Here is a 24,585-nt window from a genome sequence, read left to right on the forward strand (position 1 = left end):
AGCTGTGACGTAATATTTACCTTCCTGGCTCCTGCGCAGGCGCTCTGACGGCTGTCGGCTCCGAACTACACGGAAATACCCGATCGCCGTCAGGTCTGCTCTACTGCGCAGGCGCAAGTTTCCGGCGCCTGCGCAGTAGAGCGGACCCGACTGAGATCGGGTATTTCCGTGTAGTTCGGAGAGGAAAGCAGCCACAGCGCCCCCGCTGGAGCCAGCAAAGGTAAATATTGAAATTACAGTCGGGCCTGTCGCCGGCTGTTCAGAGGGCTGCAGCGAGACCCCCGTGGGACAGAGGACGGCGTGGGAAGCCTCATTAGGATCCGGAGGCTTCCCCCACCCGAGGTGAGTACCCCCCAGGGGATCTTTTTCATGTTACAGAGTCTCTTTAACAGACAAGTTTGGTAGATAGTTGGTAGGTGTGTATGAACCTTTAAAGGGACTCCGAGCAGTGCAGAAAGTATGGAAAAATGCATATCATTTTAAAGCTCTCTTTCTCCTCTTTCCAATGATATGTAAACCACTGCCCTACGACTTTTAGTTTTCGCTATTTTCGTGATCGAAATTGCCGCGGCTTCGATCGCGAAAATAGAGAAAACTAAAAGGCGTAGGGCGACGATTTAGGTGTCGTCAGAAAGAGGAGAAAGAGCTTTAAAATGATATCCATCTTTCCATAGTTAGATTGTATTACACAGGGCGACTTTTTCTCAAAGTCAACAGCTCCATTCAGCAGGGAAAAGAAAAAAAAAAAAAAAAAAAAAAAAAAAAAAATCGCCCTGTGTAATACAATATAACTATGGGAAGATGGATATCATTTTAAAGCTCTCTTTCTCCTCTTTCTGACGACCCCTAAATCGTCGCCCTATGCCTTTTAGTTTTCTCTATTTTCGCGCTCGAAGTCGCGGCCGCCGCAATTTCGATTGCGAAAATAGCGAAAACTAAAAGGCGTAGGGCGGTGGTTTATATATCATTGGAAAAAGAAGAAAGAGAGCTTTAAAATGGATATGCATCTTTCCATAGTTTCTGCACTGCTCGGAGTCCCTTTAAGCTTCATATGAGCAAAAAACATTTCTTTTGTTACAGCTAATACAAGTCCTAAAATAAATCTGCAGTTTCTACTTCCTGATTCATGGAAGCAGACATATTGTTTACAGCCTGTACTTCCAAATAAGCTTATCTGCCGTAGGCAGTCATGTCACACAGTGGGGAAATTAAATTACAACTAGTGATTAGACACAAATGAGGGAATTACACAGGCTAAACTCTAAATACATACAGGGTGCATTTCTGTAAAAGGTAGCCATACACTGGTCGATTTGCCATCAGATCAACCAACAGATAGATCCCTCTCTGATCAAATCTGATCAGAGAGGGATCGTATGGCTGCCTTTACTGCAAACAGATTGTGAATAGATTTCAGCATGAAACCGATCACAATCTGTGAAGCTGCCTCTGCCCCCCTTCCCCCCCCTGCATACATTACCTGCTCCGACCGGCGCAACTCCCCCCGTCTCCGCTGTCTTCTTCTCCGCGCTGGTCTCTGGCTGGCTTCACTGAACTTCCTGTCCAGGGGAAGTTTAAACAGTAGAGTGCTCTACTGTTTAAACTTCCTGCCGGGACAGGACGTTCAGTGAAGCCAAGCCAGCCGGACCCAGAGCCCAGCGCGGAGAAGACAGCGGAGACCGGGGGAGTCGCGCCGGCCGGAGCAGGTAATGTATTGCAGTTAGCGTCGGTCGTCAGGCACTCGAAAGCCGCTATCGACGCACTCCCGACCCACCGGCGATCGTTCTGTCACCGTTTGCACAACGATTTCACAACACATTGATCGAATGTGCTGTATATCGGCAGGAAAATAGTTAGGTGTATGGGCCCCTTTATGTTTTCCTTCTGTCCTGTACAACAATTCAGGTCCACTTTAAGGTCCGTCTTTAAAGCAAGACATCTCCACTCACATTAGCAACACAAAAGTCAATATTTATTCAAAACAGTATTAATACATAACAATCCTTGTTACAATAAACGTGCTTTTAAAGAATTTAAATCTGAGCTGATCTAATCACATTATACAAAAAAAGTATACATAATTGAAGTTGCTCAGAATGGACACGCCATCCACCTACGACCGGAGACCTTGTGTAAATGCAAGAACGGTACTTTGTTTTCTTTTTGGAAGACAACATTTAATCTACATATAAAAAAGTATGAAACCTGCATGTAAAGTAACATATCTTTAACCAAAAAGCCAAACCCTATAGGAAAAAAATAATAAGTCCATGAACAATTGAATTCATGCTCTAACACTTTCTGACTAGGTGGGCAAATTGTTCCCATTGACCTTATTTAGGCTGAATGGTTTCCGTATTTGCTTTAGACACAATTGCTACTTTGCTCTTCTCCAAAGCATACATGGAACTAAAGAAAGGTTTATAGGAAATTTGACTACTGTGGTTATACAGTAATTCTATTCAAAACAGTGTAAAATGGGCCTGAATTTACAAAGGCATCTGAAAGCTCAAGACCATAACTGAACCTGCAGAACTGACCTGAAGCTATTAACAATAGTCTACCGAGGGTGGTGAGGGAAGGACTTGCCATAATGACCTGGGCCACAATAGACCCCGCCTATGGGTTTGTGAATTAGCAGTTGCACTATTGCAGTTGAGCGCATGCATCCCTCAGAAAGATGTTTCCAGCCAGCTTTGCAGATCACTTATGACCTCAGATGTTTCTACAGCCTACTTGGTAAGCCATATTGTGCTTCATGGGATTTAAAAAAAAGCAAAACAAAAAAAAACACAACACTTTGTACAGCTGGCCACAGTGCTGCACATCAGTGTATACCGGCTGTATAAAATTGAGGCAGTTTTAATTTACACATAGGGGAACTCCATGGTTTTGGCTTGGGGTCAAATAGAGACTACCTGGCAGGTAAAGTAATTAATTTCCATGAGCAAGTATAGTTTAGGGGAGGGAAAGTTTATAGGGAAATTCCACTGACATGAGTGTGTGGACAGTACCCTTTCAGATAGGTTGTAATAAACGACGCCCACACTATTCTGCCAATCACAACACTGTGCTGTAGAGGGTGCTGCGATCAGAGAACTGTTCCCTATGAGGTTTTCTTAACTAGACTAGTGCCCACGTCCAGAGCTCTGTAAAGAGCCACCCTTATGGAGATTACTTGTCTTTAGCCATCCAGCGGGGTACTTTTGTGTCAGCCATACTGACTTCCATAGAGGATCTTATAACAAGATGGAAGTGTTAAGGAGTGATCTACTCAGCGGTACTTTGCAAACAATCAGGACTTCACTGAGGGACTGTCATCAGTGTTACGCCAAACACTACAGTGATTTAGGTTTAGGAATATGTCATTTGCTCTTCAGACCTCATTTGTCTACAAAACTGTTATATAGTTTACTGCATTACCCCAATATAATACTGCACGAGACGTGGGAAGATCTTTCATGTAACAAGCAGGAAGATTTCAGTGTACTGTTCTATCTGGCAGGAATTACATGACAATACGATAGTTAAAGCATTACATTTAGTACAAAACCACTTGTGAGAGGGCCATAGTGGCAGTTCATGATTACCATTTACACATACAAAAACACAAGCGCACTTCGCCAAGTGTATGACCCTGCAATGAATATTCTGACAGCATTAAGAAGTAACAATTTTGTCTGCCTTATTGCATGTTTATCAAGAACAAAACCTGGTGCTGCTAATAGTAAATACAGCACGACAGGAATCTATTGAGGAGGCATAAAGAGAGGCTAGAAAATGGGGAATGGAATTAAAGTGACAGCCATTGACATAGATACTAAACTAATTGTATAATAAACCCTTTGGTTTCACTGGATAGATAAGTAGGGAAGGGTTAACACTCAGATTTTTCCCTCATCTGTCCTGGTGACAAGAGATAAGTCAACCAGATGCAGGAATATGCAAATTTTATACCCAAGTATATGCAGCTTGAAAATTGACTAATGGAATCATGGCTGAGGTGGCATTTGATTGGGTTGTTTTCAAGCTGTATAAATTTGAATAATCCTGCATCAATTTGGAATTATTTGCATCTCACCTGCCAGTGAGATGTCATGTGAGGGGCTCTACAGTGAGCTGAAATTTGCTGACCACTGATGAGTAGGTAGTTCGAGCTATGTGCACAATCCTGTTGGACTAGATAGGGAATGATTTGCTCATCACTGCTGGTTAGCAGTCAATGTCTCTGGCTACTTAGTAAATGCTGCATAAAGACATATAAAGACTGCACGGCACTTACAGGGCACAGCTAAAGCTCTGGGTGACAACAGCATTAAAAGCCACAGGAAATCTCAGTAGTGTTTAGGAAGTGAGTTCTACCCAACTCTCCCAGTGCTGAACTCTCCAATAGTGATGGTCATGTCTAAGAGAACTCATGGAGAAGCATGTGATCAGTTCGGTCAGGTGACAAGTATGCAAGTCCCTGATTTGCCAGTACTGATCATGTGCTAAAGCAGGATATGATCACAGCAAATCAGAGCTTTGCAAATTTATCAGCTGACCACATGCTTCTCCACAAGTTCTCCTAGACAGGACCATCACTACTCTCCAAATCTAATGTGATTTTAACCTAGCAGGTCTGCGATAGTGAATCGCAATAAGTCAGACTCAAAACATGCTGACGCCTCGGGTCTAACAATGTGGTAAATGTGGTTACGTTCACAACTGCAGATGTATATGGGGTGGCAGTGGGCAAATTTAAAAGCCATGTCCAGAAATAGAAAACCCCAGTTTGATGACATCACTCATATTAAGGGAGTCTCAAAAAATGTCAATACAATCCCACCACAGTAGAGCCATTAGTGTTTTGTTGTGCAATGAATAATGGACTCCACTTTCCAATATTCTCCCTTCCCTCACGGTCTCTTCTAATCTCTTCGTAGGAACAAATTCAATAATGCCATATAGTATATTTGCATTACTAATAAAAAGCCTTTGTTAAAACTTCTCAGAAGAAAACATTGAAATGACAGTTGTACATAGATGAAATCTGACGTAATGTCATGGCAAAATCCAACTACACACTAGATGTATATTAACAAATGGCCTTTATCTGCAAAATGTAGTCCGTTTGTTGCCCATGGTAACCAGACTGCATCCTCCCCATTCCTGCAGTAGATACTGACTGGGTGCCGTGGGCAACGTTTCGAGTTTTCCTACAGAAGTAGTAGCTTCTCCCCTCCCCCTTAATCTGATAGCTCTATACTTCGTAATGACAGGAAGCACAGAAACCATATAAAAGCAACTTTAGTCTGGACAAAACAGGAGAAAAAGAAAGGGGGTGTTTTTTGGGGGAGAGAAGAAATATCGCACGTGTCCAACAATAAGGTTCTGTCCAATTCTAAAAACATTGCAATGAGGCTTCTGTGTCTATCACTTATACAGCTCTTCAATAACTCACCCGATTACGCACACTGGAATTAGGAATGTTCACCATATTTATTTCTTTATTGTGGAATGCAAACAAAACTTCTGCACAAAGTGAGCATAATAAAAAAAAACTTATAAAAAAATGAAAAGAAAAAAAAAAAAATCACTTAAACTGTGGTCACTGTATCGTATTCGCTGAAAGGGAGACACTCTCTACCTTTCCTGTTCCTCTTTTCCAGTCACATTCTGTGATGCATAGATTTGTCTATTTTTAATTCAAACCATGAGAGTATAAAATGAAGCAGGTCTTCTGGCTTTCAGTGGACAGCTAGAAGTGCCCTTTCCTTTAACCTGCAAGTAGTGCAGAGCCAATTCTATGGAGAGTATATGGGGCCATCTCTCCAGGCAGCAGATGCACCCCTTATAAGGTCATAGATTTATAGTGTTCAACGTTACACACTGCGTTCTACCACTAAGAAATCCTCCTTAGTCACACAGCTAGCTGGTCACATCAACATGAGTCAGCTATTCCTATAAACACAAAAGTTAAAAAAAAAACAAAAAAATAAACTTAAAGAGGAACATAAGAAACGCAATATTCCTAGTGATAAGCTGTATATATTCTGAAATACACTATTTTAATATGATGTAGTAAGTCACGTTTCTCTTTAAAACATGGCACCATTTAAACTAGCAAAAAACTTCAAAAAAATAAAAATGGCAGAGCAACACTCAAAGTACACACTGGGTGATTAGTCTTGCTTCAGAGTCGGAGGCCTCCAAAATGGCAGCCGGCCTCACAATCTCCTCCCTCCTCCTTTGGATTTTGCATATGATGTTTTATCTTTTTTTTGTTTTTGCATATGTCACTGCAATAAACTGAGCAAGCTTTGTTTTGTGTTTAAACATGCATTTAACTAGATATGGATTGAAACGACTTTATAACTCCCTTTTTTATATCATTAGAATTAGCTAAAAAAAAAAAAAAAATGCAAGACTGTCCACAAAACAGGATTTTTTTTCATATTAAAAGACAACCACTAGAGTCCCAAGATGTTAAGATATGCAATAATGGAAATCTTCGAATCCTGAATTAGTGTTAGGCAAATGTTGAGAATTCAGAAGGAAGAAACTTCTCGCTGGAGGCATTAATGCTTCAGCACCATCTAATGAGCCTCTGACTTGCTTGCATATCTTCCATCTTTAAACCTGGGAGGGAAAAATAAAAAGGAGACAACAGCTGAGTATTGGCAAAAATGTTTATCGACAGTTTAAGGCTATTAAGTTCACTAGGGAAAGGCTCAGTTCACACTTATGGACCCAGCCATAGCAGCAGTTTATACAAGTACAGATATGCTGTAGTATTCTGGAGGTCCGCTACAGTGTCCTACTACCATTCTATCTGGCCAATGGAGCTGGCAAAAAAGGGCGCAGGCAGCTAGTGGACAAAAAGGGCGCCGCCATTCACTCCCATAATAAATAACGTTTAATGGGTGCCGAGCAGGAAAAAAGGGCGCCGGAGCTAAATAAAGTTTAAAAACGGCGCCGGGAGATGTTTAATGATTTATAACTGAGCTTGTGGTGATTTACGTTTATAAAATGCACCAGTGCCGAATAACGTTTATAAAAATACTAAACATATTTATCTTATTTAACTAATTAAAACATTATTTAAAGTTTTATCCCTTACTGTTTTTAAAACATTATTCACAAAATAAAGCAATCAGTACGTAATGTAAATTGCAATATATTTTTTGGAGTCACAATTTGTAAAACATTATTATCCACATAATAAAGCGATGACTAAGGGGGGTGGTTAGGTTTAGGCACCACCAGGGGGGGGTCTTAGGTTTAGGCACCACCAGGGGGGGGGGGGTCTTAGGTTTAGGCACCACCAGGGGGGGGGGGTCTTAGGTTTAGGCACCACCAGGGGGGGGGGGTCTTAGGTTTAGGCACCACCAGGGGGGGGGGTCTTAGGTTTAGGCACCACCAGGGGGGGGGTCTTAGGTTTAGGCACCACCAGGGGGGGTCTTAGGTTTAGGCACCACCAGGGGGGGTCTTAGGTTTAGGCACCACCAGGGGGGGTCTTAGGTTTAGGCACCACCAGGGGGGGTCTTAGGTTTAGGCACCACCAGGGGGGGTCTTAGGTTTAGGCACCACCAGGGGGGGTCTTAGGTTTAGGCACCACCAGGGGGGGTCTTAGGTTTAGGCACCACCAGGGGGGGGGGGGGTCTTAGGTTTAGGCACCACCAGGGGGGGGGGGGGTCTTAGGTTTAGGCACCACAAGGGGGGGGGTCTTAGGTTTAGGCACCACCAGGGGGGGGGGGGGTCTTAGGTTTAGGCACCACCAGGGGGGGGGGGTCTTAGGTTTAGGCACCACCAGGGGGGGGTCTTAGGTTTAGGCACCACCAGGGAGGGGGTCTTAGGTTTAGGCACCACCAGGGGGGGGGTCTTAGGTTTAGGCACCACCAGGGGGGGGGTCTTAGGTTTAGGCACCACCAGGGGGGGGGGTCTTAGGTTTAGGCACCACCAGGGGGGGGGTCTTAGGTTTAGGCACCACCAGGGGGGGGGTCTTAGGTTTAGGCACCACCAGGGGGGGGGTCTTAGGTTTAGGCACCACCAGGGGGGGGGTCTTAGGTTTAGGCACCACCAGGGGGGGGGTCTTAGGTTTAGGCACCACCAGGGGGGGGTCTTAGGTTTAGGCACCACCAGGGGGGGGTCTTAGGTTTAGGCACCACCAGGGGGGGGTCTTAGGTTTAGGCACCACCAGGGGGGGGGTCTTAGGTTTAGGCACCACCAGAGGGGGGTCTTAGGTTTAGGCACCACCAGGGGGGGGTCTTAGGTTTAGGCACCACCAGGGGGGGGGGGGTCTTAGGTTTAGGCACCACCGGGGGGGGGGGGTCTTAGGTTTAGGCACCACCAGGGGGGGGGGGGTCTTAGGTTTAGGCACCACCAGGGGGGGGGGGGGTCTTAGGTTTAGGCACCACCAGGGGGGGGGGGGGGTCTTAGGTTTAGGCACCACCGGGGGGGGGTCTTAGGTTTAGGCACCACCAGGGGGGGGGGTCTTAGGTTTAGGCACCACCAGGGGGGGGGGGTCTTAGGTTTAGGCACCACCAGGGGGGGGGGGTCTTAGGTTTAGGCACCACCAGGGGGGGGGTCTTAGGTTTAGGCACCACCAGGGGGGGGGGTCTTAGGTTTAGGCACCACCAGGGGGGGGTCTTAGGTTTAGGCACCACCAGGGGGGGGGTCTTAGGTTTAGGCACCACCAGGGGGGGGGGGTCTTAGGTTTAGGCACCACCAGGGGGGGGGGTCTTAGGTTTAGGCACCACCAGGGGGGGGGGGTCTTAGGTTTAGGCACCACCAGGGGGGGGGTCTTAGGTTTAGGCACCACCAGGGGGGGGGTCTTAGGTTTAGGCACCACCAGGGGGGGGGGTCTTAGGTTTAGGCACCACCAGGGGGGGTCTTAGGTTTAGGCACCACCAGGGGGGGGGGTCTTAGGTGTAGGCACCACCAGGGGGGGGTCTTAGGTGTAGGCACCACCAGGGGGGGGGTCTTAGGTGTAGGCACCACCAGGGGGGGGTCTTAGGTGTAGGCACCACCAGGGGGGGGTCTTAGGTGTAGGCACCACCAGGGGGGGGTCTTAGGTGTAGGCACCACCAGGGGGGGGGTCTTAGGTGTAGGCACCACAAGGGGGGGGGGTCTTAGGTTTAGGCACCACCAGGGGGGGGTCTTAGGTTTAGGCACCACCAGGGGGGGGGGGGTCTTAGGTTTAGGCACCACCAGGGGGGGGTCTTAGGTTTAGGCACCACCAGGGGGGGGGGTCTTAGGTTTAGGCACCACCAGGGGGGGGGTCTTAGGTTTAGGCACCACCAGGGGGGGGGTCTTAGGTTTAGGCACCACCAGGGGGGGGGTCTTAGGTTTAGGCACCACCAGGGGGGGGGGGGTCTTAGGTTTAGGCACCACCAGGGGGGGGGGTCTTAGGTTTAGGCACCACCAGGGGGGGGGTCTTAGGTTTAGGCACCACCAGGGGGGGGGTCTTAGGTTTAGGCACCACCAGGGGGGGGGTCTTAGGTTTAGGCACCACCAGGGGGGGGGGGTCTTAGGTTTAGGCACCACCAGGGGGGGGGGGTCTTAGGTTTAGGCACCACCAGGGGGGGGGTCTTAGGTTTAGGCACCACCAGGGGGGGGTCTTAGGTTTAGGCACCACCAGGGGGGGGGGTCTTAGGTTTAGGCACCACCAGGGGGGGGGGTCTTAGGTTTAGGCACCACCAGGGGGGGGGTCTTAGGTTTAGGCACCACCAGGGGGGGGGTCTTAGGTTTAGGCACCACCAGGGGGGGGGGGGGGGGTCATAGGTTTAGGCACCACCAGGGGGGGGGGGGTCATAGGTTTAGGCACCACCAGGGGGGGGGGTCATAGGTTTAGGCACCACCAGGGGGGGGGGTCTTAGGTTTAGGCACCACCAGGGGGGGGGTCTTAGGTTTAGGCTCCACCAGGGGGGGGGGTCTTAGGTTTAGGCACCACCAGGGGGGGTCTTAGGTTTAGGCACCACCAGGGGGGGTCTTAGGTTTAGGCACCACCAGGGGGGGTCTTAGGTTTAGGCACCACCAGGGGGGGGGGGGGTCTTAGGTTTAGGCACCACCAGAGGGGGGGTCTTAGGTTTAGGCACCACCAGGGGGGGGGGGTCTTAGATTTAGGCACCACCAGGGGGGGGGGTCTTAGGTTTAGGCACCACCAGGGGGGGGGGTCTTAGGTTTAGGCACCACCAGGGGGGGGGGGTCTTAGGTTTAGGCACCACCAGGAGGGGGGGTCTTAGGTTTAGGCACCACCAGGAGGGGGGGTCTTAGGTTTAGGCACCACCAGGAGGGGGGGGTCTTAGGTTTAGGCACCACCAGGAGGGGGGGGTCTTAGGTTTAGGCACCACCAGGGGGGGTCTTAGGTTTAGGCACCACCAGGGGGGGTCTTAGGTTTAGGCACCACCAGGGGGGGTCTTAGGTTTAGGCACCACCAGGGGGGGTCTTAGGTTTAGGCACCACCAGGGGGGGTCTTAGGTTTAGGCACCACCAGGGGGGGGTCTTAGGTTTAGGCACCACCAGGGGAGTCTAGGGGTTAGGGATAGGTACAGGGAGGGTTCTGTGTGAGAGTAGGCTTAGGTATAGTTTTACTACAATTTTAGTAATATTTACTAATGTTTTACAATACTTATTACGAACGTAGTTATATTTATATCATAGCTATAAAGAATATTTTCAGATTTTATTATAAGAACAAACCATAAATGAAGGTTATTCACAATAATATACAATTATAACAATCATATATTATCGTTATTTTAATAAAACGTAATTCTAAGTTTCACTTTTGAAACGGAAGATTAAAGTTTTCACAATTGCCGATTTCATAAACATTATTTAATGATTTATAAATTTGTTAAACATTATTTGTGAACGAAATATAGCACACTTTTTATAAACCCTATTAATGATTAATTGTTAATTAGCGTTTACACCCCGCGCCCTTTTTGTCCGGGCGCCCTTTTTGTACGTACGCCTGGCCAATGCTCTCCCCAGGCTCTTTTACCCGGCTAATTTTGGTGAGCACCCAGCTGACATTGGCTCGCCTCCTCATCCTCCTCCTATGCTGTAAGTAGAGTTGGGCCAACCCTGCATTCCCTGTGGCGCCCCACCCAGCTACTTTTTCATGCCACCCAGCTGTCTATAAGGGTGCATACACCCCTCCAATTTTTGATTGATCAATTTTATCACTTTCCTTGTAGTATGAGTGTTTACCTAACTAGTGTTCATAGGATCAAAAATCTGTTGTCCCTCCTACTACACAGAGATGGTAAAATTGGTCACGGTTGGCTTCTAGGCGCTGGAGGAAGCAAATGTGTCTATCAACCCAGCTCTGCTCTCTGCCTGTCCCCCAGGGTTCCCTTCCACAGCAGTTGCCGACCTTACCAGATCGGCAGCTTCTGTGTATGCACACAGTCACTCACGGTCGCAGAAGTATTGCAGATCGCTTCCAGCACCAGGCCCTCGGGAGACAGGCGGAGATCGGAGCTGGAGTGAGGGACACATAGGCTTCTAGGGGCTGGATGAAGCCGTAAGTAACTGATTTTTTTTTTTATAAAATTTGTCTCATGCATCCTATAAAGGACACCTGAACTGAAGGATATAGAGGTTGCCATACTTATTTTCTTTTATACAATACTAGTTGCCTGGCAGTCCTGATCTTTTTGGCTCAAATAGTGTGACTCAAACCTGAAACAGGCATGCAGCCAATCTACTAAGACTTCAGTCAAACATCTGATCTGCATGCTTGATTAGGCTCAATGGCTAAAGGTGGTATTCCTGATACACGCGATACAATTTCCCATCAGATAGATGGGTCGAGAGATAATTTCCGACAAATCCGATCTAAATATTTATCTGATCGATTTTCTGATCACTTCTATGAAAAAATCGATCAGAAAAATGATCGGAATTCAGAACGGACCTGTCGTAAATTAACTATTTGACCCATCTATCTGACGGAAAATTGCATGGTGTGTACCAGGCTTTAGAGGACAGGTCAACAGGACAGCCAGGAAATGTGCATTGTATAAAAGGAAATAAACAGGTTAGCCTCCGTATTCCTCTCAGCTCAGGTGTCCTCTAACATTAAAATTGTATTGGTAGTTTTCTAGTTTTTTTTACTTCTGCCTCCCTCCAAGAAAAAAAAGGTAATCAGAGTTGATTTGTGTTGGCTTGTACTGTAATTGTATTTGTATTGTAGTGGCCAAGGACATCATTACGTAAAATCATAGAAAAACTATGGGTGTGTACTGTGCTCTCAGGGCTTTATAACCCTCTCACCTATAGATTGCTGCTTTTTTGGAAGTAGCCCCGGGTAAGTAAAGATAGATTACGCTGGTCACCTCTGGAGTCCTTTAACCACTTCAGCACCACAGGGTTTTTTGCTTAAAAACCAGAGCAATTTTCACATTTCAGCGCTCCTCCCATTCATTCACCAATAACTTTATTGCTACTCATCAGATGTAAATGATCTATATCTTGTTTTTTTTTGCCACAAATTATGCTTTGTGAGGGTGATATTTGCTTTCAGTAATTATGCTATTATCTGTGCATTTTAAAGGGAAAAATGAGAAAAAAAAATACACAATTTCTCCATTTCCATGCACTATAGTTTTCAAGTAAACAATGTTACCATAGGTAAAACCCACACATTGTATTTGCTAATTTGTCCTGGTTATCTCAACATTTAAATAATGTTCCTAGTACAATGTATGGCGATAATATATTAGTTTCTGGTTTGTGTTTTTTGTTTTCTCATTGTACTCTATCAGTAATTAAAAGCCCTTATCTTCATGATTAACAGTAATACACTCTCATGGCATACATATTTTAAAAGCTAAGTCCCTAGGGTAACGATGTATTCTCTTTTCAATGCTGTCACTTTTGTTTTTTTTTACATTTATTTAGGGGTATAGAGTACATGAAAATAACAGTTTTATTGCTTTTCATTCAGTTTTCCGGTAAAAAAAAAAAAAAAAAAAATCACATGACTTAGCCCTCAGTTGTCAAACAACACAAAATCTATTCTCTCACTTGTCACGGTTAAAATGATACCCTATATACATAATCAGATAGCTTATTGGGCATACAGCACACTGTTTACCACAAGTACGCCTATCTACTCCCCTGAGCTTCAAGTAAAGTTTTGTGGGAGTAGATAAGCGTAGCAAGGGAGGTAAAGTGGTTAAAGAGAACCCGAGGTGGCTTCCTAAGAATGAAATCCGCACACAGAGGCTGGGTCTGCCTACACTGCCCAGCCTCTGTTGCTATCTCAATCCCCCTAAGTTCCCCCTGCGCTCTGCTATGCCCCATAAATCAAAGCCGCGCTGTCGACACGCAGCGGGCTGCGTTTACCTCTGTAGTGTCACTCTCGCTGCTCCCCCCGCCTACTCCATAGCTCCGGGCCACGTCCGCGTCCCTTCCCTCCAATCAGCGAGGAGGGAAGGGACGCGGTCAGGGATCGGAGCTATGCAGGAGACGGGGAAGCACGCAGAGTGACACTACAGAGGTAAACACAGCCCGCTGCGACGCGCTGCATGTTGACAGCGCGGCTGTGATTTATGGGGGATAGCAGAGCGCAGTTCAGTTCAGAGTGCAGGGGGAACTTAGGGGGATTGAGATAGCAACAGAGGCTGGGCAGTATAGGCAGACCCAGCCTCTGTGTGCAGATTGCATTCTTAGGAAGCCACCTCGGGTTCTCTTTAAGGTGGGGAAAAAAAAAAAAAAAAAAAAAAAAAAAAAAAAAAAATCACTAAATGTTTTCATGGGTTTCCTTTACAAGATTTGGAAAAACTTTATTCCAAAGGAGGCGGGAGGTGGCATGAAAATGGGGCAAAATAGTGATTGCTGTAACAGCACTTCCGTGTGACATATACTATGCAGAGTATCAATGAGCAATCCTTATCTACTCATGTATAAAATTAGCCACACAGCAACTGTAGTATGGACCACATACATACAAATTCAATGCATTCCAAGTTCTGTCATTCACCTCTAGTATATTAATGTCAGCAAACACATGGTAAGAAAGAGGCAGCTAGTACCTAATAGAGTGGTGGAATGTCCTTCACTTACACTGGTAGGCTTATCACCATTGTGGTGGGACATAGCTATATGTCGGAGTCCCTGGAGCCCGATATGCAGGCATTGTGACTTGATGAGGAGCTACTTGAGTTGGAGAATGAGTGGTCAACAATGTACCTACAAAACAAATATATTAATGAAATCTAAAAACTTCTGAAAGACATACCACCCCCCCCCCCCCCCCTCCCCAAAAAAAAACTATCAAACCAAAAAAACAAGTTCTAGTTACACAGGAAACAACTTTTTAAAAAGAAAATTTGAACACAAGTTTATTGGTGATGAACATGAATAGTACATGCAGAAGGAAAAGCTCCATTGACTCAGGCATTACATCATCCATATGAAGTCTGCTATTGTGATTATAGGATAACAGAGCCAAAATAAGCTAGGGTGAACAGGCATATACAGTCACCTGTCCTGATGCCTACCTCTTCCCCCGTTCTCCCCTCAGCCCGCCCAGGCAGCCTCTGCCGGGTCACCAGTCGGACACTACTGCGCAGGCACTGGCCGCCCACGTCCTACAGCGCACACCTGTGGCCGGGAGCGCTCTGTGCATGACGTCACTACATCATGCACGTGACGTCATACGCAGAGTGCTTCTGGCCACAGGCACACGTTGTAGGATGCGCACATCGCCTGTGCAGTAGTGCCCGATTACGGCAACCTGGAAGAGGCTGCTGGAGGAGCATTTAGGTAAGATGGGAGGGAGAGAGGAGAGCGGGGGAAGCGGTAGGCATCAGGACAGATCACAGTACATGCTTTCTCTCCCCCCCCCCCCCCCCCCTTCCTGTTTCTCTAGGTTATTTTGGCTATGGTATTCTTTAATCACAATAGTAGAGTATATAAATATCGTACATTTTACTCCTACAGTTGACTCGACCCATAGGATTGTTAAGCTAGCAACGACCGAGTCAAAAAAAGAGGTAATGGCAAAGGATGAGCCAGAAGAAAGAGAAGAAGACCTCCACAAGAGGAACAACCAGATTTTAGAGTATTTCTTGTCTGCATTTATCTACAATAAACTTGATACCGCCATTTTATGTTATATAAAGATTAGACAAATAAAGTATTAGCACTGACAAGACAAGTACTGGGAAATACAATGTATAGACGTACCTGCTGACATTGCCATTGTGGTCCCAGCCACCATCCCCATGGCCACGCCGCTGCCTCTGCCTGGTTGAAGAGATGCAGGGTACATAGCTGCTGGCATTCCATTGGGTTGCACAACAGTAGTGTGATGGATGACATGTGGAGGGGCTGCATACAGAGGTTGTGTATAGTATGCTCCTTGCTGTAAGAGGAAAAACAAGCAAATTCTTATCTATAATTTGCACAAAACTCAACTACTTTACACAGAACTACAGTATTGCCAAACCTAATCACAATATGAGCCTGGCATCTGTGACAGGATGCAAATGTGCATTTATTCCCTTCATTATTACACTGACACCTAATTCTTCTACAGGGAAATTCCAAATCTAAATGGTTGCAGTTTGGCGCTAAGTACCTGTGCTTTTTACTGAGGATTAGAGACAAGGATTGCGGTGTCGGTTGGTTGAATCGTTGCATCTGGGACACACAAGTATTTGCTTTTTGCGACCAGCCAATGAGTTTGTTCTCATAGGCTTTCATTGCCTCCATGCAGCTGGCATTTTGCTGTCCTGTTCCTGAAAAATGCTGCAGGTCGGGACTCTGGATCAAATTCTTTTCACAAGTGGATCCTATTTTTAAAGTGGACCTGAACTCAGAACTTCCACTCTGCTCTCGCTACCTTTAAAAGGGAAAACATTTCTTCGTTACAGCTGTTACAAATCCTGCAATAAATCTGCAGTGTCTACTTCCTGCTTTTATGGGAGCAGACATATTGTTAACATCCTGTGTTTACCAATTAGCTCTCTGCCATGGCAGCCAACTGACCGATGAGAGATCTAATTACAACCTGTGCTTACTCACAGATGAGGGGGAATTAGACAAGCTTAACTCTCTAAATACATACAGGGAGCATTTCTCTGTTTTCCTTCTGTCCTGTGCAAGAGTTCAGGTCCACTTTAACAAAAGGATTAACTTCCTGCATTTCTCGGTGGTGTTTATTCTACACAAGTGGTCTTAGGCCGGTTTGGTGTGATGCGACACCCCTCGCATCAAACAGACAAAAACAAGATTCATATGACCCTGCTGCAGAGTGTGCAGACAGGGTCATATGCATAGCGCCGCGCCGCACTCAGTGACTGACTCCCTGCTGGACAGGAAGTACTTCACTAGGATTCCTGGCTTCCCCGGCATATTTACGTCATCCTGCGCATACACGCTGCACCGCCGCCAACAAATTTAAAATTACTGCATCGTGCATTTACTTCAATGCATTCCACTGCTGCAGCATCGCGGAAGTCGCATGGTAACACGCTTTTGACTTTGCGGCAGTCTGCGCTGACTTGGATACTTCCGGCACAACGTGGATAATATACCGGACCCCATACACTTTCTTTGCTGTTGCGTTACCCGGGATGCAGAGAAAAAAAAAAAAAGTATATGGGTGTAAAAAGGGGCCTTAGTCTTTCAGCAGCAGCAGCGAGGAGGTGGGCAGCTCAGGGCTGGCCAGCACCCCCTCCAAGCTCCTCCCTGAATAACTCTTGTGGCCGATGCCGAGTTACACACAATATCCAGGAAACTAACAGTGAACAACCATTCAGGGAGATATCTTACTGTTACTACAAGTTACCTGTGCGTATGGGTTTTGCTGTGCATAGGCACTTCTTACTGGATATACTGCAGTCTGGTAGGGGTTTGGAGAAGAGGAGTATGGTGGAACAGTTCCACTAGTAGGTGAACATGACACTTTGTATGGAGTTCCTGGCGTATATCCTGCAATCAGAAACAATATTGATCATTGTGTTTTCAAGTCACTGTTCAGTGAAATATGCATACAATATCTAAGGGCTAAGAGAGAGATTCGTGTACTCAAGTTCTCTTATTTTACTTAAAATACTGTACATTCATTTTGATTAAATTCAGTGTAGAATGAATTTACATTAAAGCGGACTTTAACTCGAACTTCCTCTCTGCGCTAAAAGATACACTACAGCATAATAACCTTTAAACAAAAAAACATTTGTTACAGCCAATACAAATCTTACAATAAATGTCCAGTGTTTCTACTTCCTGCTTTCATGGAAGCAGACTGTTAAAATCCTGTGCTTTCAAATGAGCTTATCAGCTGTCAGTCAGCTGACAGGGAAAAGATCAAATTATAACTTGTGCTTAGTCACAGATGTGGAGGAACTAGGTAGGCTAAACTCTCCAAGTACAGAAAGGGTGCATTTCTCTATGGTTTCCTTCTGTCCTGTGCAAGAGTTCAGGTCCACTTTAATTAAAAAGCAATCTGCTGAAGTCATCTTTAAAAGTATTTGAACTGTAAATGATGCAGAACACACTGTATACTAGAGTTGGCTTATACTAGAATATATACTGTAGTACAACTATTTTAAGTACAAAATGCTCCCCAGACGCTGCCAGTCCAACTGGACCAAATAGGTGGAAGATTAACATGCAAATGATGCAATACTTTTATTACACATCAATAGTGGCATAAGTGCATACAGTACAATAGTAACAAAATCTACTCCCACCTCATTTGCATGCACCAGAGATGCATGATCTAATAAACTTACTATGTACACATCAAGCATTATTATTCCCATTGGCCACTAGGTGGCACTGTAAAGAAAGATGAAGGTGGATTCTCTATGTGCAACAAAGAGCCAGCGAAAGGGAACTTAGAGACAGGGATATGGAGGCTGGCATTTACTTTTAACAATACCAGATGCCTGGCAGTCTTTCTGATCCTCTGCCTCTAATACTTTAAGCCTTAGACCATACATATCAAACTCCGGCCCGCGGGCCAGATTTGGAGATGGCCAGTAGACATCGAGGTTGCCCTTCGACTTGGTCCCAGTGTACAATTTCGGCCCACTTTGTATTTGAGTTTGACACCCCTGCCATAGACCCTGAACAAGCATTCAGATCAGATGATTGACAAAGTGGCTGGACAGTGTACTGGTTAAGGGCTGGTTAAAGCCAGCACCTATTCAGTATGAGACCTTGAGCAAGACTCCCCAACACTGCTACTGCCTCTAGAAAGAGCCCTAGCTGCAGCTCTGGAGCTTTGACTCTGCCAAAAATCGGAGATTGCGCTGTATGCTTGTTTCAGGTATGTAAATCAGACACTACTGCACCCAAAAAGATCAGCAGGACTGCCAGGTAACTGGTATGGTTTCAAAGCGGAAAAATAAATGGTAGCTCCATATACCTCTCAGTTTTTTTAATCAGAGTAGACCCAGTAGCCAGAGTAAAGCGTGCCGGAAAGAAACTCCCAAGTTTTCCATTCAATTCCCATTCCATGCTCCTTGCGTTGTCCCTTCACAACAACTGATGCAATGCTAGACCTAGCATCTGTCTGTACCGCTCTCTGCCCTGTCACCTGATAGACTCCCAATCTCGTATGGCGACAGTAATCAAGCCTTATATGGCCCTTGAGGGCTGGAGATCCACACCTGTGCCTTAAGGTAGCCATACACTGGTCGATTTGCCATCAGATTCGACCAACAGATAGACCCCTCTCTGATCGAATCTGATCAGAGAGGGATCATATGGCTGTCTTTAGTGCAAACAGATTGTGAATCGACTTCAGCCTGAAACCGTTCACAATCTGTGGTGGTGCTGCCACCGCCCCCCCCCCCCCCCCCCATACATTACCTGCACCGGCCGGCGCAACTCCCCCCGGTCTCCGCGGTCTTCTTCTCCGCTCTGGTCTCCGGGTCCGGCAGGCTTCACTTCTTCCTGTCTGGGGGAAGTTTAAACAGTAGAGCGCCCTCTACTGTTTAAACTTCCTGCCGGGACAGGAAGAAGGAAGCCTGCCGGACCCGGAGACCAGCGCGGAGAAGAAGACAGCGGAGACCTGGGGAGTCGCGCCGGCGGAGCGGGTAATGTATTGCAGCTGTATTGCGTCGGTCGTCGGGCACTCAAACGCCGCTAGCGACTCGCTCTCTACCCGCGGGCGATCAACGGTAATTTCCCGCACGGAGCGATCGACGGGACCGATCCATTTCGGGACGAAATAGATCGAAATTTAGCGTTATTTGACAGCAGATTCGAACCCAGTGATCGAATCTGCTGTCGAACAGCGGGGAATCGGCCTAGTGTATGGCCAGCTTTACAGCAAGAGCATCAATGCAGTGTGAGATTTGAACAAAGATTAAAATAAGATACTGGAGCACTATGGAGGTAACAAAACAAACTTTTTTTATATTACAGTACAAAAGATATTCCTCCAAATTTTCATGAGCCATTTTTACAGTACACACAATCCCTCTAACATTAAACAACATATACTCAAGGAAAATGGAAACATACCAAAAGTAAAGAAAGAACTTTATTGTAGTAACTGAGCAACCAAAATGGGGTCTAAAGCCCAATTTACACGACACAATTCTTTGTGTGATTCAATTACGATTCCATTTACGATTCGATTAAATCCGACATGTCCGATCAGGATTCGATTTGCCATTGCATAATCATTTCCGGGTGAAAGAGTTTACTTCCCGACGGCAAAGTCAAATAGCTGTGCAAAAGCGCTTTACAAAAAAAAAAAAAAATCGCGCAGGTAAGTGCAGGAAGGCACAAAAGGAAAAAAAAACAACACACTGGCGTGAGCGATTGATGTGAACAAGGTCCCAGCAAGAGGAGGAGGAGGAAAAAAAAAATGTGTGATGGAGGAAATTATGTCAGGAGGTCAAAGATGGGAACTATCTAGAACAGGATTCTCGGCTTTTTCTTTATAAAATTCACAGGAATCACAACGTGGACAGTGCAATCTGTTATGTAAGTAGAACTATTTATCTACTTATATATGTGTTTGTTTGTTTTATTTCTAGGTTAGCATGGCTGTCACTTGTTCTTAAAAAAAAAAAAAAAAAAAACTGCAATAAAATGCAATTTGTTCAATTAAATATGGCCTCAGCTTAAAAAAGTAACCAGAGATGAGAGACATTGACGCTGCCATATTTATTTCCTTTTAAACAATATCAGTTGCCCGGCATCCTGCTCATCTTTCTAGTCAGTTTCAGAATCACACAACTGGAACAAGGATGCGGTTAATCTTGTCAGAAACATCTGATCTGCGTGCTTGTTCAGGGTCTATGGCTCAAAGTACCAGAGGCAGTGGATTAGTAGGACAGCCAAGCAATGTTTAAAGTCAACCCGAGGTCAGAGTGATATGGAGACTGCCATATTTATTTCCTTATAAGCAATGCCAATTGCCTGGCAGTCCTGTTGATCCTATGCCTCTAATATTTTTAGCCATAGCCCCTGAACAAGCATGCATCATATCAGGAGTTTCTGACATTCTCAGATCTGACAAGATTATCTGCATGCTTGTTTCTGGTGCAATTCAGTCACTACTGCAGCCAAATAGATCAGCAGGGCTGCCAGGCAACTGGCATCGTTTAAAAGGAAATAAATATGGCAGCCTACATACCACGCTCACCTCGGGTTCACTTTAAAAGAGAATAAATATGGCAGACTCCCTAGTTCTCCCAACTTAGGTTCCCTTTAATGCCATATGTATTACTGTCCTACTTTTCTGTAGACAAAGAGCACCAACATGGAGTGGGTGGATAGGAGGGGTAGTGTTACGTTTCCAGGATACAGCTAAAGTGCCTGCTTGGTGGTCAGATACAGATTTTTACCATGGGCTCCAAGCAGAATGGTACTACAATAACAAAAAAATAAGCCAGACAGCCTAAAGCCCTGTAAACACATCTAGCATGCACCACAGCCCAGATCCCTCTTGGCCAACTTTGGCTGACCAAGGCCAAGAGCATTGTTTTCTCTGCTTACTCCGCCCTCAGTGTGACACGGTTTTCCCTAATCCATTAGGAAAAACTGTCACTACCCTACAGGCTGACCATGCATCTGTCAGCCTCAGCCCAGCCATGTCACCTGAGGGATCGCAGTGGCCACTGCAGTACACACTATAACACGTGCATCATGCTCAATGTGGATCCTGCCTTAACTGCCTGCCTTTCAACCCTTGCTGCTACCATAGCTAGTGAAGGCTTTTCATTGACTGTTGTGGGCTACATGCTGCCACCTGATGCCAAGCCACACAACCCTCTTACTGATATAGTGCGAGCAGGGTGGGCATGAACCATAAGGTGAAGTCCAGAGACAAAAGAACAAGTTATCCTTGAAGAAGAGGTCAAAACTTACCTGATGGAAATGCTGGATTTGCACCAGGATACATGTTAGGAGAATAGGCAGGAGCAGCAGCTGCATAGCCCATGGGGAAGCCAACTGGTTAAAACAAACAACATCAATAATAAATCCAGTTTTATCATACAACAAAATGAAATTATTAAGGGATGGCAGTTCCCTTTAAAAAAACATTATTCCACCCCATTTCTGAAAATTAGAGAGACAATACAGAAATGATGATCATGCACCCCTAAACTGGTTTGTTAGCATTTTATACCAGCAGGAGAAGCTAAAGGACCACTCATTACATACCAGAAATAGAGCCTGGTATAAACAAAGCAGTACCGAAAATTGAACCAGCCAAATCAGGCCCCGATTTACCCCACAAGAGCCTATAGGCACAGATGTCCTGGCACCTTAGACTTCGCCCTCCATGAACCTACAAACCCCCATCAAACTGCACTGCAAGTGTGCTGACTGTCCCAGCTGTCACTTCTCCCTTACTTCCATTGGCCATTCATAGGTAGCTACAGGTGCCCCTTAGTATTAGGTAGCTAGAAGTACCCTCAGAATTAAGTAGCTAGAGGTATTAGGTAGCAAGAGGAACCTCAGTATTCGGTGGCTAGAGATGCCTCTGAATGAAGGCAGGACTCTGCATAGGGAAGGAGGAGCTCAGGGAGGGGAGCCTTTCCATCATCTGGTGCCTCTAGGCAAGTGCCTACAGTGCCTTATGGTAAATCAAGGGAAATAAAAAAAGTTTATTGAAAGCGTAAATAGTTGCTCTATATACAGTGGGTGTGGTTTCAAAAGTGGGTGGGGCTATACAATGTGTTATTTGGAGATTGGGCCACCACTTGTTGCCCCTGGCGATAAGTACAAGCACGTGCTAGCAAGGAAGAGTAACGCTTTATAGTAGAATGTGGTAAATTATTCAGGAAACCCACTTTTACATTCAACATCCTGATTTCAGCATCACAAACACTTCTTATAGCAAGCACTTTTATGTCCGCCAGGAAAAAAGCCCAATACAAATGTTATGTGTCTTGTCTACATATTGCTGTATATTGGTATATAGCCCCTCCCTCCCACTGAGGCTTTATTATGTGGAGCATTCTGGAAGATCAGAGATCTTTTCTACTGGCTTTGGGACTAAAGATGACCATACACTTATAGATTTGCAGCAGATTTGACCATCAGCTAGATTTCTGTCAGATGCCTGTCAAGTCAAATCTGACAGGAATCTGATGTGCGCCACACACTAGGAACAGATTTCCAATAGATTTCAGAATGAAATCTATTGGAAATAGATTTAAATGCATTATTGGACCATTAGATCCAATGCAACTCTATGGACCATCGCTCTGCTGCCAGCCGCAGATCGACCTAGATTTTCCATCCAGTCAGATAGATCAAATCGATCGAAATCAGCCGCAAATCGATCGGCTGTCAATAGAATCGATTTCCGATCGGATCGATCGCTGAAATCGACCAGTGTATGGGCCCCTTAACAGTAAACAAACATTCCACAGAGATTCCAAAGAGGTTTTCAAAATGTAAATCAGGGAGAGGAAAGATTTGACAATGGGTAGACGCTGACTAAATTTATAAATGAATATTGTAGAAAACATTTTTTATTCGATAGGTTAGGAATATCAGTCATGAAAAGCTTTTTTTTTTTTTTTTAAACAAAAAGGCATTCTAAGATTATAGTGAGTAGGTGTTTAAGTATGTGCCTTTGAAAGATACTACAGATGAGTGGCAACTGGCAAGTCCAAGGAAAATGCACTGGAACCAAAGGATTCTCACCCCCTGGTGCAGGGTCCAGGCTGCACATACCAGTCGGACTGAAGGTGGAGGAGGAAAGAACTGGTAACTTTAAAGGGGTGAAGGATTAAGTCCATTATATTGTGTAAAAACACATAACTGCATATTATAGCCAAATCTCCTAGTGCAGTGTTCTGGCTATACATTAAGCAGAACCCTGCAGCAATTTTGTTATCATATGGTGCTATGGTCACCTAATTTGCATGCCTGCAGGTGAAGTGTGTCACATGGGAGCCTCTGACGCAGTACGGAAATTCTGTTTGCAGCTGAACGATTTCAAGGTCATACAGAGTGAGAATGTCACGGGGTGTGAGAATGTTACAGTGGACAACGCAGCTGCAGGGAAAACTACAGTGCAAAACAAACAAAATACCGTCAGGGGAAACATTTATACAAACTTCTATTGCGAACAGATTATATAAATTAGGCTATTAAATTGTAGTTTGTTAAAATGTGGTACTGTATCTTATTCCCAGATTTTTAAACACCCACTATATTCATGGAATACCTTTTGTTTTAAAATGCTGTGTATCACACCTAGGGACGGTCAATGTAAGGCAAACAATTCTGCATTGTTGCCAATTTTATATAAATGTATGCAGTTGGAAACTGATCAAATCAAGTGCTACTACAGCACTTCATTGGTTGATTTTTAAAGTGTACCTTAGATAGGGAGCAATATAAATTTTATACATACCTGGGGCTTCCTCCAGCTCTCTTCACCCTGATCGCTCCCTCGTCGTCCTCACTTGCCCGCTACTGGCCCTGGAAAATCCTCCAGTCTAGTCCAGTTGGCCCAGGAGCGCTCCCATCGCCGGAAGCATTCTGCGCAGGATGCACCAGGCAACGTGAACCCAGCGGGGGAGCGCACACGTGACCAGGCCACACATGCACAGTTGGCGCCAGACCAGAGGACTTTCCAGGGCCAATTGTGGACAAACGGGTAGTCAGAGGAGCACAGCATGGGAGCAATCAGGCTGGAGGAAACCCCAGGTAAGTATCTTATTTTATGCCCACCTCAGGTTCCCTTTAAGCTGCATAAATGTACATGAAAATATTTCATTGACCACCCCTAACCGGCGATCAATATCTTCCAAATGACTTTCATAAAGCAGTTGCCCTGAAAAAGACGACATGTTGGAACATCAAGGGTAAAATAAATTAGAGGCAGGGAAATAATCCTTACCAGGATACCCAATACCTTTGGCATTTGCATATGGAACCCCAGATGATCCAGGGCTATAAACTGGATTCATGATTTAGATCTAAAGAGGGGGGGGGGGGAAAAAGGAGAAAAGTACGTTAAATTAAATTACAGTAATTAAAAAATTAATTCAATCATTACAATAGTTAATTTACCAAGACATTGGATTAAGAAAAGTATGTCAGGGCACGTTCATAGTGGCTGCAGTGTTTTCTGCAAAAGCAGAAATGCAA

At 45.3% G+C, this 24,585-nt stretch overlaps 1 protein-coding gene across 4 annotated transcripts in view; it reads right to left on the reverse strand.

Annotated features, from left to right (window-relative positions):
• Window positions 1–1,950: 1,950 nt before the first annotated feature.
• FAM168B (family with sequence similarity 168 member B) overlaps window positions 1,951–24,585 on the reverse strand; it is a 30,408-nt gene continuing 7,773 nt past the window's right edge. For 3 of the 4 annotated variants that reach the window (XM_068280715.1, XM_068280711.1, XM_068280714.1), the window contains exons 3-8: window positions 24,335–24,413; window positions 21,340–21,423; window positions 16,793–16,935; window positions 15,187–15,364; window positions 14,031–14,187; window positions 1,951–6,621 (exon numbers count right to left, since the gene is read on the reverse strand). In XM_068280715.1, coding sequence (XP_068136816.1) covers window positions 14,075–14,187; window positions 15,187–15,364; window positions 16,793–16,935; window positions 21,340–21,423; window positions 24,335–24,404 — 588 coding nt within the window. In that variant the 5' untranslated portion in view covers window positions 24,405–24,413 and the 3' untranslated portion in view covers window positions 1,951–6,621; window positions 14,031–14,074. The remainder of the gene's footprint in view (window positions 6,622–14,030; window positions 14,188–15,186; window positions 15,365–16,792; window positions 16,936–21,339; window positions 21,424–24,334; window positions 24,414–24,585) is intronic. The other variant, XM_068280712.1, reaches the window with a different exon arrangement.

This window comes from Hyperolius riggenbachi, chromosome 4 (genome assembly GCF_040937935.1).
Source record: "Hyperolius riggenbachi isolate aHypRig1 chromosome 4, aHypRig1.pri, whole genome shotgun sequence".
Taxonomy (NCBI): Eukaryota; Metazoa; Chordata; class Amphibia; order Anura; family Hyperoliidae; genus Hyperolius; species Hyperolius riggenbachi.